The sequence below is a fragment of the Apodemus sylvaticus genome, chromosome 19, assembly GCF_947179515.1.
Source record: "Apodemus sylvaticus chromosome 19, mApoSyl1.1, whole genome shotgun sequence".
Classification (NCBI taxonomy): domain Eukaryota; kingdom Metazoa; phylum Chordata; class Mammalia; order Rodentia; family Muridae; genus Apodemus; species Apodemus sylvaticus.
The window spans coordinates 13,392,533-13,407,346 of NC_067490.1; the positions used below are offsets into that span (position 1 = coordinate 13,392,533).

At 41.1% G+C, this 14,814-nt stretch overlaps 1 protein-coding gene across 5 annotated transcripts in view; it reads right to left on the reverse strand.

Annotated features, from left to right (window-relative positions):
- Pcdh15 (protocadherin related 15) overlaps positions 1 to 14,814 on the reverse strand; it is an 840,767-nt gene that overhangs the window by 413,508 nt on the left and 412,445 nt on the right. For all 5 annotated transcript variants that reach the window (XR_007974376.1, XM_052163513.1, XM_052163511.1 and 2 more), the window contains exon 8: positions 174 to 344. Coding sequence is in view for 4 of the 5 variants with exons in the window: in XM_052163513.1 (XP_052019473.1) it covers positions 174 to 344 (171 nt within the window). In the remaining variant the exon portion in view is untranslated. The remainder of the gene's footprint in view (positions 1 to 173; positions 345 to 14,814) is intronic.

The window sequence follows — 14,814 nt, forward strand, 5'->3', positions numbered from 1 at the left end:
ATATTATCAACCAAATTATCTGCAAAGCATTCTGAGACATGACTTCAATGGGTTTAAAGATGCCAATAGAGAAGGGGAAAAAAGAAAGAAAGAACAAAAGAGAAAGAAAGAAAGAAAAGGAGGAAGGAAGGAAGAAAGAAAGAGGGAAAGAAAGAAAAAGAAAGTGTACTTACCGGAGTCCTTAGCTCAGGAATGGCAGCTTGGTAGGTGAGTGGACGGCAGTCACGGGTGTTTGGCACAAGGACGCAGGGCAGAAACATAGGTCCCAGGTCATCTCCATCTAGAACATCAACTGTGAGGGTGGTGGTGGTTGTTCGTCTCTCGTTCAGATTTTGTGCACGGTCCTAATGAGTGTAAAAGAGAGAAAGAAAGAAAGAAAGAAAGAAAAAAAGAAAGAAAGAAAGAAAGAAAGAAAGAAAGAAAGAGAAGAAGTAGAGAATTAAAGAAAGAAAGAAAAGAAAGGGAATTAAAGAAATAAAGAAAAAAGGAAGAAGAAAGGAAGGAAGGAAAGAAAAGAAAAAGGAAAGGAAGGAAAGGAAGAAAGAAAGATTAAATAACGAGATAATATAAATATCAGGCATAATTTAATTTTATTTATTCTTTTCTCTCATTTTCTTTAAATAAATGATCAGTAGTAACCTGTTTAAGCCAAGTTTTATCTTAGGGAAATGGAATTATCCACTTGTATTGTAAACCCAGGCTTCTTAATTCTTTCCATTTATCTATCTCTATATATTCATTTTGCATTCTGATTGCTGCCCTCCAGTCACCCCTCACACAGACCCTTCCCCCACTCCCAATCTCCCTTTCTTCTCTGAGAGGGTGGCCGGCTCCCCCTGGGTATGCTTCCATTCTAGAACATCAAGTCTCTACAGGGTTAGGCACTTCCTCTCCTACTGAGACCACACAAAGCAGCCCTGTTGGGGAAAGGTTCTATAGTCAGGCTTTAGAGACAGCCCCAACTCCAGTTGTTGAGCGAGCCACACTGAGACCTATCTGCATATCTGCTGCATATGTGTGTGGGTACTTGGTCCATCCATATGCTCTTTGGTGGCTCAGTCTCTGATCGCCCCCAAGGGTCCAGATTAGTTGGATGCTGTTGGTCTTCCCATGGAGTCCCTATCCTTTTCAGGGCCATAAAAAGCCAGTCTCTTAACAGTTATAGTTTAGAACTTTATAGGAGGAAAAAATGACATTAAATTGTCATGTGTTTTCCATCTACTTAGGAATTAGCTTAATGGAATCACCTTAGAGACAGTGTCTATAAAGAAGTCTATGGCTGAATGAAGAGTTAACTGCAGAAGCCTATCTGACAATGAGCACAATAACTTGCCTTCTGAAATGAACAGTAAGAAACAAAACAGCACATAACCATTAAAGGCAAGAGTTGTGAACTGTAGTTACTTTTAAACACATTTTAAAACATTTGAAGCGGTTTTAAACATAATCTTTTTAACTGATGTGAGCTGAATTTTCCTACGTGTGCACTTATGCTGAAAAAGTTGCAGACAGCTGACTGATGACAATTTTGTATTCATGGAGAGAGGGCATGCTATATACTAAAGACAAACACTGAAAATTATTTTTGAGACATCATTAGTCTTCCTCAAAGTAGCTTAGTATCAATGTCTGATTCTGACCTAAAATCTTTGGTTCTGTGATATGAAACTTTTGGAACAGACTAATTAAATGGATTATTTGTTTCTAACAACTAAACTTAAAATGCTATCAGATACAATGTCAGATCCATAGCAGGGATTCCCCCACCCATGCTGAAAATCTACCTCTTCTTCTGATCACCCCACTGATATATTTGTAAATCCCTTGATTTATATCATTCTGTTGTGATATACAGATTTCATGCTGTGTTTTGTTTTGTACAGTATTGGGAATAATACAGAGTACCTATATATCCCAAATTAGCATTTCCATTGTGCTAATATTTGTACTGGCTGGTTCTGTGTGTCATAAGCTGGAGTTATCCCAGAGAAAGGAGCTTCCCTTGAGGAAGTGCCTTCATGAGATCCACCTGTAAGGCATTTTCTCAATTAGTTATCAAGGGGGGAGGGCCCATTATGGGTGGTGCCATCTCTTGGCTGGTGGTCTTGGGTTCTATAAGAAAGCAAGCTGAGCAAGCCAGGGGAAGCAAGCCAGTAAGAAACATCCCTCCATCGCCTCTGCATCAGTTCCTGCCTACAGGTTCCTACCCTGTGTGAGTTCCTGTCCTGACTTCCTTTGGTGATGAACAGCAACATGGAAGTGTAAGCCAAATAAACCCTTTCCTCTCCAACTTGCTTCTTGGTCATGATGTTTTGTGCAGGAATAAAAACCCTAAGACAATATTATATTAGTATACAATTTTTGCCATAAAGAAATATTAGGGGCGGTCTTAGCGGTTTGCTCAGTGAGGCTGAGCTTCATGGGCATGTCTTTTTACCTCTAGGCCTCTGACCAACTTGACTCTTATAAAAATCTGATGACCTAAAGTAAAGGTCTATCCTCCCTTCTTCCTTTCTTCCTTTTTCCTTTCTTTCCTTCTCTTCTTTTCTTCTTCCTCTTCTTTCCCCCTCTTCCTCTTCTTTCTTTCTCTTCTTTCTTCCTCTTCTTTCTTTCTCTTCCTCCTCCTCCTCCTCTTCCTCCTCCTCCTCCTCCTCCTCCTCCTCCCCTTTTACCATGTTCAGGAGCTTTCTCTACTCCTGTGGGGTGCAAGTCTTTTCTATAGCTCTCTAGCCCAGGCTTGCCCCCCTTTCAATGTTCCAGTAGCCATTCATTCCCTTGTCATATTATGCTTAAGGAATTTGAGTTTCCTAATCATTGTCCCTGGGAGGATTCGAATAGAACCTTCTAAAAGACTTGCTCCAAACTCTAAAACTTCTTATCATCTTAAGCATAAAACAAGTTTATGTTTTCTGTGAAAAGGATCATTATTAATGTTTCCCAGATCCTGCCTCAACCCCACAGCAAGCCAACCACTCTAGCCCTTGTGATGTGGCTTTTTTGTCATACCATTATCCTTCAATAGAGCATTCTACACCTATTTAATTTTGCTTTGACAGTTCATTGATATTAATTAATATCCAGGCTTTATTCAGGCTTCCTTTTTTTTTTTTTTTTTTTTTTAGGTTTACATATACATTTTATATATAGAGAGAAGATATGCCAACTATTAGCAATGTGATATTCCTCTAAACTTAGGGATTTTTCTTTTATTTTTGAGATTTAATATAATTATACAATTCTCTGTTTCTTTTCCTTCCTCAAAACACTCCCATATACCCCTTCTTTTTCTTTTTTTTTCTTTCTTTTTTTTTTATTATTCGATATAATTTATTTACATTTAAAATGATTTCCCCTTTTCTAGCCCCCCCCCACTCCCCGAAAGTCCCGCAAGCCCCCTTCTCTTCCCCTGTCCTCCCACCCACCCCTTCCCACTTCCCCGTTCTGGTTTTGCTGAATACTGTTTCACTGAGTCTTTCCAGAACCAGGGGCCACTCCTCCTTTCTTCTTGTACCTCATTTGATGTGTGGATTATGTTTTGGGTATTCCAGTTTTCTAGGTTAATATCCACTTATTAGTGAGTGCATACCATGATTCACCTTTTGAGTCTGGGTTACCTCACTTAGTATGATATTCTCTAGCTCCATCCATTTGCCTAAGAATTTCATGAATTCATTGTTTCTAATGGCTGAATAGTACTCCATTGTGTAGATATACCACATTTTTTGCATCCACTCTTCTGTTGAGGGATACCTGGGTTCTTTCCTGCATCTGGCAATTACAAATAGGGCTGCTATGAACATAGTAGAACATGTATCCTTATTACATGGTGGGGAGTCTTCTGGGTATATGCCCAGGAGTGGTATAGCAGGATCTTCTGGAAGTAAGGTGTCCAGTTTTCGGAGGAACCGCCAGACTGATTTCCAGAGTGGTTGTACCAATTTGCAACCCCACCAGCAGTGGAGGAGTGTTCCTCTTTCTCCACACCCTCTCCAACACCTGCTGTCTCCTGAATTTTTAATCTTAGCCATTCTGACTGGTGTAAGATGAAATCTTAGGGTTGTTTTGATTTGCATTTCCCTAATGACTAATGAAGTTGAGCATTTTTTAAGATGCTTCTCCGCCATCCGAAGTTCTTCAGGTGAGAATTCTTTGTTTAACTCTGTACCCCATTTTTTAATAGGGTTGTTTGGTTTTCTGGAGTCTAACTTCTTGAGTTCTTTATATATATTGGATATTAGCCCTCTATCTGATGTAGGATTAGTGAAGATCTTTTCCCAATTTGTTGGTTGCCGATTTGTCCTCTTGATGGTGTCCTTTGCCTTACAGAAACTTTGTAATTTTATGAGGTCCCATTTGTCAATTCTTGCTCTTAGAGCATACGCTATTGGTGTTCTGTTCAGAAACTTTCTCCCTGTACCAATGTCCTCAAGGGTCTTCCCCAGTTTTTTTTCTATTAGCTTCAGAGTGTCTGGCTTTATGTGGAGGTCCTTGATCCATTTGGATTTGAGCTTAGTACAAGGAGACAAGGATGGATCAATTCGCATTCTTCTGCATGCTGACCTCCAGTTGAACCAGCACCATTTGTTGAAAAGGCTATCTTTTTTCCATTGGATGTTTTCAGCCTCTTTGTCGAGGATCAAGTGGCCATAGGTGTGTGGGTTCATTTCTGGATCTTCAATCCTGTTCCATTGATCCTCCTGCCTGTCACTGTACCAATACCATGCAGTTTTTAACACTATTGCTCTGTAGTATTGCTTGAGGTCAGGGATACTGATTCCCCCAGATTTCCTTTTGTTGCTGAGAATAGTTTTAGCTATCCTGGGTTTTTTGTTGTTCCAGATGAATTTGATAATTGCTCTTTCTAACTCTGTGAAGAATTGAGTTGGGATTTTGATGGGTATTGCATTGAATCTGTATAGTGCTTTAGGCAAAATGGCCATTTTAACTATATTGATTCTACCGATCCATGAGCATGGGAGGTTTCACCATTTTTTGAGGTCTTCTTCCATTTCCTTCTTCAGAGTCTTGAAGTTCTTGTCATACAGATCTTTCACATGTTTGGTAAGAGTCACCCCAAGATACTTTATACTGTTTGTGGCTATTGTGAAGGGGGTCATTTCCCTAATTTCTTTCTCAGCCTGCTTATCCTTTGAGTATAGGAAGGCCACTGATTTGCTTGAGTTGACTTTATAACCTGCCACTTTGCTGAAGTTGTTTATCAGCTGTAGGAGCTCTCTAGTGGAGTGCTTTGGGTCACTTAGGTAGACGATCATGTCGTCTGCAAATAATGATAGTTTGACTTCTTCCTTTCCAATTTGTATCCCTTTGACCTCCTTATGTTGTCGAATTGCCCGAGCTAGTACCTCAAGTACAATATTGAAAAGATAAGGAGAAAGGGGGCAGCCTTGTCTGGTCCCTGATTTCAGTGGGATTGCTTCAAGTTTCTCTCCATTTAGTTTGATGCTGGCTACCGGTTTGCTGTATATTGCTTTTACTATGTTTAGGTATGGGCCTTGAATTCCTGTTCTCTCCAAGACTTTAAGCATGAAGGGATGCTGAATTTTGTCAAATGCTTTTTCAGCATCCAATGAAATGACCATGTGGTTTTGTTCTTTGAGTTTGTTTATGTAGTGGATTGTATTGATGGATTTCCGTATATTGAACCAACCCTGCATTCCCGGGATAAAGCCTACTTGATCATGGTGGATGATCGTTTTGATGTGTTCTTGGATTCGGTTGGCAAGAATTTTATTGAGTATTTTTGCATCGATGTTCATAAGGGAAATTGGTCTGAAGTTCTCTTTCTTTGTTGGATCTTTGTGTGGCTTTGGTATCAGCGTAATTGTGGCTTCGTAGAAGGAATTGGGTAGTGTTCCTTCTGTTTCTATTTTGTGGAATAGTTTGAAGAGTATTGGTGTTAACTCTTCTTTGAAGGTCTGGTAGAATTCTGCACTGAAGCCATCTGGTCCTGTGCTTTTTTTGGTTGGAAGACTTTCTATGACTCCTTCTATTTCTTTAGGCATTATGGGACTGTTCAGATGGTCTAGTTGGTCCTGATTTAATTTTGGTATTTGGTATCTGTCAAGGAAATTGTCCATTTCCTCCAGATTCTCCAGTTGTGTTGAGTATAGGCTCTTGTAGTAGGATCTGATGATTTTTTGGATTTCCTCAGTTTCCGTTGTTATGTCTCCCTTTTCATTTCTAAGTTTGTTAATTTGGATACTTTCTCTGTGCCCTTTGGTCATTCTGGCTAAGGGTTTATCTATCTTGTTGATTTTCTCAAAGAACCAGCTCCTGGTATTGTTGATTTTTTGTATGGTTCTCTTTGTTTCTACTTGATTGATTTCGGCCCTGAGTTTGATGATTTCCTGCCTTCTACTCCTCCTGGGCGAAATAGCTTCTTTTTGTTCCTGGGCTTTCAGGTGTGTCATTAAGCTGGTAATGTATGCTCTCTCCATTTTCTTTTTGGAGGCACTCAGGGCTATGAGTTTTCCTCTTAGCACTGCTTTCATTGTGTCCCATAGATTTGGGTATGTTGTGTTTTCATTTTCATTGTGTTCTAAAAAGTCTTTAATTTCTTTCTTTATTTCTTCCTTGACCAAAGTATCATTGAGTAGAGTATTGTTCAGTTTCCACGTGTATGTGGGCTTTCTGTTGTTTCTGTTGCTATTGAAGACCACTTTTACTCCATAGTGATCAGATAGGAGGCATGGGATTAGTTCGATCTTCTTATATTTGTTGAGGTCTGTCTTGTGACCAATTATATGGTCGATTTTGGAGAAGGTACCATGAGGTGCTGAGAAAAAGGTATATTCTTTTGTTTTAGGATAGAATGTTCTATATATATCTGTTAAATCTAATTGGTCCAAAGCTTCAATTAGTTTCATTGTGTCCCTGTTTAGTTTCTGTTTTCCTGATCGGTCCATTGAGGAAAGTGCAGTGTTGAAGTCACCCACAATTATTGTGTTAGGTGCAATGTGTGCTTTTAGTTTTAATAAAGTTTCTTTTACGAAAGAGGGTGCCCTTGCATTTGGGGCATAGATGTTCAGGATTGACAGTTCTTCTTTTTGTATTTTTCCTTTGACCAGCAAGAAGTGTCCCTCAGGGTCTCTTTTGATGACTTTGGGTTGAAAGTCAATTTTATCTGATATTAAAATGGCTACTCCAGCTTGTTTCCTGAGACCATTTGCTTGTAAAATTGTCTTCCAGCCTTTTACTCTAAGGTAGTGTTTGTCTTTGACCCTGAGGTGTGTTTCCTGTAAGCAGCAAAATGTAGGGTCCTGTTTACGTATCCATTCAGTTAGTCTGTGTCTTTTTATTGGGGCATTAAGTCCATTGATGTTAAGAGATATTAAGGAATAGTGATTGTTACTTCCTATCATTTTTGACGTTATTTTTTAAATTTGAATGCTTAACTTCTTTTGGGTTTGATGAAAGGTTACTATCTTGCTTTTTCCAGGGTGAAGTTTCCCTCCTTGTATTGGTGTTGTCCTCCTATTATCCTTTTTAGGGCCGGTTTTGTGGATAGATATTGGGTAAACTTGGTTTTGTCATGAAATATCTTAGTTTCTCCATCTATGGTGATTGAGAGTTTTGCTGGATATAGTAGTTTTGGTTGGCATTTGTGTTCTCTTAGAGTCTGCATGAGATCTGCCCAGGACCTTCTAGCCTTCATAGTCTCAGGTGAAAAGTCTGCTGTGATTCTGATAGGTCTTCCTTTATATGTTACTTGGCCTTTTTCTCTTACTGCCTTTAGTATTCTTTCTTTGTTTAGAACATTTGGTGTTTTGATTATTATGTGACGGGAAGTATTTCTGTTCTGGTCCAGTCTGTTTGGAGTTCTGTAGGCTTCTTGTATATTCATGGGCATCTCTCTCTTTAGGTTAGGGAAGTTTTCTTCCATAATTTTATTGAAGATATTTGCTGGCCCTTTAAGTTGTAAATCTTCACTCTCATCTATGCCTATAATCCTTAGGTTTGGTCTTCTCATTGTGTCCTGGATTTCCTGGATATTTTGGGTTACAAGCTTTTTGCATTTTGCATTTTCTTTAACTGTTGAGTCCATGGTTTCTATGGAATCTTCAGCATCTGAGATTCTTTCTTCTATCTCTTGTATTCTGTTGTTGATATTTGTATCTCTGTCCCCTGATTTCTTCCCAAGGCTTTCTATCTCCAAAGCTGTCTCCCTTTGAGTTTTCTTAGTTGTTTCTACTTCTGATTTTAGATCCTGGATGGTTTTGCTTAGCTCCTTCACTTGCATGTTTGTGTTTTCCTGTAATTCTTTAAGAGATTTTTGTGTTTCCTCTTTCATGAGCTCAGCCTGTTGACCAAAGTTCTCCTGTATTTCTTTAAGAGATTTTTGTGTTTCGTCTTTCATGACCTCAGCCTGTTGAGCAAAGTTCTCCTGTATTTCTTTAAGTGTTTTTTGCATTTCCTCCTTGTTGGCTTTTGTATTCTCCTGGATTTCTTTCAATGATTTTTGTGTTTCCCTTGCAAGGGCTTCTAACTTTTGATCCATTTTCTCCTGAATTTCTTTATGTATGACCTTCATGTGTTCCTGTACCAGCATCATGACCAGTGATTTTAAATCCAAATCTTGTTTTACTGGTGTGATGGGGTATCCAGGACATGTTGGTAGAGGAGAATTGGGTTCAGATGTTGCCATATTGCCTTGATTTCTGTTAGTGACGTTCCTGCGTTTGCCTTTTGCCATCTAGATCTCACTGGTGTTAGTTTATCTTGTCAGTGCTGGACTCACCAGTGCAAGCTGCCCCTTCCCAGTTGGCCTCTGGTGCACAGCTTACCTCCTGCACTGCTTGTAGACAGTGTGCTGCTGCCCAGGCTGTTCAGATCCCAAAGCAGGCACCCGAAGGCTCCCGCTGGGGCCCGCTGGATTCACTGGAGCACACTGACTTCTCCCAGCTGGCCGCCCGGAAGCCCAGCTAGCCACTTGCAGGACTTGGAGATGTAATGCTGCCGCCCAGACTGATCTGGATCCAGAAGCGGAGAGAGTAGAGCTAAGGGCTTCTGCCTGAGGCCTTGCCCCAGATTGTGTCTGTGGAGCAGATGGAGCCCGTGTGCACTCCCAGGGAGTGCCGAAGGTGTATGCTACTGTGACCTCCCCTGTGTTCCGCTCACTCCGCTGGGCAGCCGATCTGCCAACCGGGCTGTCGCACACAAGGTTAGCCTGGCCGCCCAGTCCCTGAGTCCAGGCAAAAGCCTGGGAGGCCAAGGTCCGAGCAAAGTTCCCCTAGGGCTATGACTGTTAATTGGGTTTGCCAGGTGACTAGGATGGCGGGCGTGCGTGCCCGCGCTCCCTGAAAGCGCCGGGAGAGTCTGCTTTGCTAACAATCACCTGGGCGGGTTGACTCACAGATGGCCCACCAAGCCGCCCAGTTCTTGGGGTCAGTCCTGTGCCTTTTGGGGCCTGGACCCCCGCTTTGTTAGCCTTAGGCTATGCCTGTTACAGGTCTGCCCGCCTGAGCTCTCTGTCGTCCTGCAGGAAAAATGGCGGCGGCGCGCTCGCAGGCCTGGGCAAAAAACCTCCTGGTTGGGTTGGCACCCCGATGGCCCCCCGACCCGCCCAGGGCCTGGGTGCAGGCCAACGCCCGTCGGGCTCAGACTACCGCGGTGTTGGCCTCGGATTATGTTTGTGTACCTCAGTCTGTCCAATTCCTGGAGTACGGAACCAAGATGGATGCTCCTCTCCTGACTGGTGGGAGGCCGAGTTCTGAAGTGGTCTCCGTGCAGGAAAGGCGCCGCACAACTGCAGCTGCTTGCTGCCCGGCTGGTCAGCGAAGGTCAGTGGTCGTGGGCGCAGGGCCTAACTGGTCCCTGTGACGCCTTGGTTCCACTGCTGATGGCCCTTCAGCTGGAGCAGCCACTGCTGCCGCTGCCACCGCCGCCGCCGCCGCCCTTATTCAGGCTTCCTAATGGCTACTTAATGAGCTTCCCCTCCTCTCCAGCATGCCCACCAGGATACTCTACATTTAGTATTAATATCTCTTGATAAGTCCTTACATTTGTGTTGATTTCCACAGTGTTCTGCACTAGGGTTTTATATATATTTTTTACAATGTCTTTAAATTTAGGTTATGAGAATTGGGAAAGAAAACTGAAGAGGAAAAAAACATATTTTCATCATAATATGATACTGTTGTATTCATTAACACAATAAAAACTTTTATGGCATAGTAAAGGTTGTATTGATAAAGTATCCTTCTAACATCATGAGTAGCAAATGACTGGAAAATTCCTGTAGCCAAGAAGGACTTACAGAGGAGGGAGGATGCATCAATCCATCTACAGAACCTTCAATCCAAAATTTATCTTGCCTCTCAAATGTATAGGGATTAAGATGGAGTAGAGACTGAGGGAACAGCTAAACAATGACTTCCCCAACTTGAAACTCATCCCATGTGAGAAAGCCAACCCCCAGACACTATTAATGATTCTCTTCTATGCTTGCAAACAGGAGCCTAGCCTAACTGTCTCCTGAGAGCCTTCATCCAGCAGCAGATGGAAAAAGATGCAGATACCCACAGTCAAACATCAGGCAGAGCTCAGGGAATCTTGTGGAAAGGTGGCTAATCGAGTTGAGCAAATCAGAGGGGTTAAGCACACCATAAGAAGACCCAGAGAGTCAACTAACATGGGACCATGAGGGTTCACAGAGATTGAGCCGTCAACCAGCGAGTAGGCAGGAGCTGGACCTAGATACATTTGTATAAAATGTGCTGCTTGGTCTTATGTGGGTCCCCTAATAAGTGAAGCAAGGTTTGTCTTTGTTTCTATTCCCTGCCATTAGATCCCCTTCCCCCCTATCTGGACTGCCTGGTTGAGACTTAATGAGAGAGGACAGGACGTGCCTAGTCCTCCCAGGAATAGATGTGCCAGGATCTGGAAGTACCCAATGGGGCTCAGCTTTCTCTGCAGAGAAGGGGAGAGGGCAATGTAGGGAGGGATTTGTAAGGGCAAAACTAGGAAAAGAGGGGAGAGTAGGGATGTGATCAAGGTGTATAGTGAATAAAAAATAAATTATTGATAAACATTTTAAAATTCTAATGAAATTTAGAGTTTATCTAAATATTGTTTGTCAGGAACACAGCAGGAAGAAGCACTGGATGGACCAATTGTTCCTGAGGCAGTGGCTGGTGATGCTGGTGTTAGCATGATCTCTTTGTGATCTATCCTGGACAGCCACTTCTGTGCGTGCCATTCTTACATCAATATCTGGCTAGATGGAGGCATGACAAGAGCAATGGAGAAAAAGAAAAACAGCATTGTACCCTGCTAGCAATGTAAACAAACAATTCTCTGCATCCGTTTTTATCTGATTTCAGTAAGTTTGTTTTCTCCATGTAAGGAGAGCATGAAACATAAGAGAGTAGCTAAAAAGAGTTCTTGCCTAACATGTCCTAATTTACACTCATGACTTCTCCATTCTTTGTCAGAAATAAAATGCTTTCAGATTTTATTTTTTAAAAAAATGGGATATTTCATTGCCTTGGAAAGCTATAATTACTATTGACAGAGACAGCACTCGAAAGCATTTTCTGAGTTTACCTACTACTCTCTGGAATGAATCATGTGCCATTCAAATTCTCATGAGACAGTTATCACTACATAAGTGGGCCATCAAGGATAATGCCTATCACAGCATGGATGCTGGCACTGCAGGGGTAGAGTCCACACAATAGGAACTAGGGATTGCCACTTCATGTGAAGACATAGGGAAAGCAATGTGAATACACAGCAAGAAAACAGACATATGTGATCAGGAAAGAGAACCCACCCCACCCCCCAATGCCCAAGACAAACCCTGGCAAATTTTAACATGGAGTTTTAGACTCCAAACTACTGATAAAATACATTTCTGTTGCATAAGATGACCATACCATAATGTTGGCTCTTTAAACCAAGAAGGCTAATGAAAGAGATTAAATTATATTGCCTCAACTTCTATTGTGGGAAAAGTGGGGTGCCCTTGAGAGTGGTAGAATCTATCTGACATAGCCTGGACTATAGCCCTGGGGACTGTGGTGCAGGAAAATCATATGTGCCCAAAACCAACATGGGCCTGAGCTTTCTGGGTTCTGTTACTACGAATTCAATGAATAAGATCCAGGGAACAAAGAGGACCCTCAGAGGAAAAACTTTCTTAAGGAATTATCGGTCAGAGCTTAAGAGAAAGACAATAGAGCCCCTGTTAGCAGAAGTGGGTACCAAGAAATGGGAAACCACCTTCTAAGAGTTTTATGGGCCTTGAGGCAGAAGTTTGGGTACAATGGGAAAAGAAGAAGCAGGGGAGATGGTTCATTCAGGTGGTCCGTCCATGAGGTACTGCAGTGACTCTCAATTTCCATCATGTTTTCACATGGAGGTAGTGGTTAGATGTGTTGATTTAGGGGAAGATATGTAATAAATCAGGCCTCTCATATAGCACATCTAGCCTCTGACTATGACAGAACTGTTGACAGGATCAAGGACTTTGCTGACAAAGGACCAGGGTCACAACTATTTGCTTTTTTATTTCTACCTAAAACTGACCTAAATGACCCGAGAGTGTGATCAGCTTGCTTCTCTTTTTTTTTTCCTAATCAAAAGCTTTAATTGCTTTGGTTAAAAAAATGAGTCATTTGACAATTTTTAGATTTAGCCAAATGTTAGCAAATGTAGGCATTATAATTTTTCATTAACTAACAGTGGGAAATATTTTAAAGAAATGTGTATGTATCTTTAACACATAAATATGCATCAAAGACAAAAATCTAACAAAGAGCAGAATGAAAGACAAGACAAAAATCAAGCAATGAGAGGAAATGTTGTGCCTTAAATGAGAAGTGTGTTCATATTTCCAATCACCCATCTGGGGACCATGTCCACACATCCTCTGGAAACCTCATGCAATGTGGAAAACTGAACTTTCCCCAGCCTCTACATTCTCCTTGCCTTCCTCTTTCCAGAGAGCTACCAAGTTTTCACATCCTGTAACACAAACTCAGGGAGAAGCAAAACAAACAAGAAAAGCTCTACTGACCAGAGAGGGACTGATATGAATGGACTTCCTGTTAGTGCTGGTGGGGGCCCTCACAGAGTAGCTTAACATCTTAAATACCTTATACATCTTATGTATTTAATGCATCTTCTGCATCTTATCTAATATATCATATGTATCTTACCTATTTCATATATATTATATAACACATGAATCTAATTCATCTTATACATTTTATGAATTTTATATATCTAATGCATTTTATACATCTTAATGTATCTTATATGTCTTATGTATCTCCTTATCATCTTATACAGGGCTTCAATACTACTTCCTCAACAAACTTTCATAATGACAGGGTTGTATGATGCCTCCCAAACACAATGAAGCCTAGCTTCTGAATAAAATTATTACCTACCATCATGATGAAAAACTAACTTTGATTTTCCAAAACAAGGTGTGTACCCAGTACAGTCTCAAAGAGAATTACCTTTGACAAGATGCTTACATAGAGCTCATTAGCATGTCTACTCCTTTTATAAACCAGAGCTTCAAATATTTAACTTGGAATTTTAAGGACTAAAAGATGCTCAATACTGCCCCACCTGGGGATCCATTCCATATGTAGTCACCAAACTCAGACACTACTGTGTATGTCAACAAGCACTTGCTGACAGGAGCCTGATATAGCTGTTTCCTGAGAGGCTCTGCAAGTACTTGACAAATACAGAGGTGGGTGTGTTCTCAGTCGACTATTGGACTGAGCACAAGGTCCCCAATGGAGGAGCAAGAAAATGGACCCAAGGAGCAGAAAGATCTTGCAGCCCCATAGGAGGAACAACAATATGAACCAACCAGTAACCCCAGAGTTCCCAGGAACTAAACTACCAACCAAAGAGTACACATGGAGAGACCCATGGTTCCAGATACATATGTAGCAGAGAATTGCCTTGTTGGACATCAAAGGTAAGAGAGGCCCTTGGTCCTGAGAAGGTTTGATGTCCCAATGTAGGGGAATGCCAGGACAGGGAAGTGGGAGAGGGTTGATTGGAGAACAGGGGGAGGGAGGATGGGATAGGTTGCTTTTGAAGGGGAAACCAGGGAAGGGGATAACATTTAAAATGTAAATAAAAAATACCTAATAAAAAGATGCTCAATATTAGATAATATTAAATAATAAATGATAATGATACTTTAATTCCTCCATTCCCATGGAAAATACTTCTTGTGAACTATTTCAATTCATTGGACTTCTTTACTCGAACCCTGTGAAAATGTTTCCTTTTAGCATTTTGCACCTATGCTCTCTTTAGCAATATATTGAATAAATATTCAATAAGTAAATGAAGTGGATCCAGGGGAGAAGAGTCTATCAAATAGCATGGAACTATATGAACTTCATTTAAATACATTTAAGGAAAAAATGCTTATTTTATTTTTGAGGCTGTCACAAGATCTGTGGAATAGATGTCTAGCATTTAAATATTCACTGTTAAAGTAGCTCAGGAAAAGGCTGGAAGCATCTAATGGACCCACTTACAGGCACATATATTAAATACTATGTCATTATTATCAGGTGTTTACAGTAGCAGAAAATACAGCATAGCTAAAGTGTCTGGGGGACTTTGCCCCAGTCAGTTCCCTGTAACCACTATGGAAGCCATGGATGCCTCTAGCCGAGCAAGGATGAAGCAGCTGTAAGTGAGACGTTAAAAATCAAGTCCTGAGTTAACCCAAAATGCAAACAGCAGCAACACTGCCTTAGTATAAAGCATTTTAGAACTGGGGCCTACAATTTGTCTAAAGGTGTGTTATGT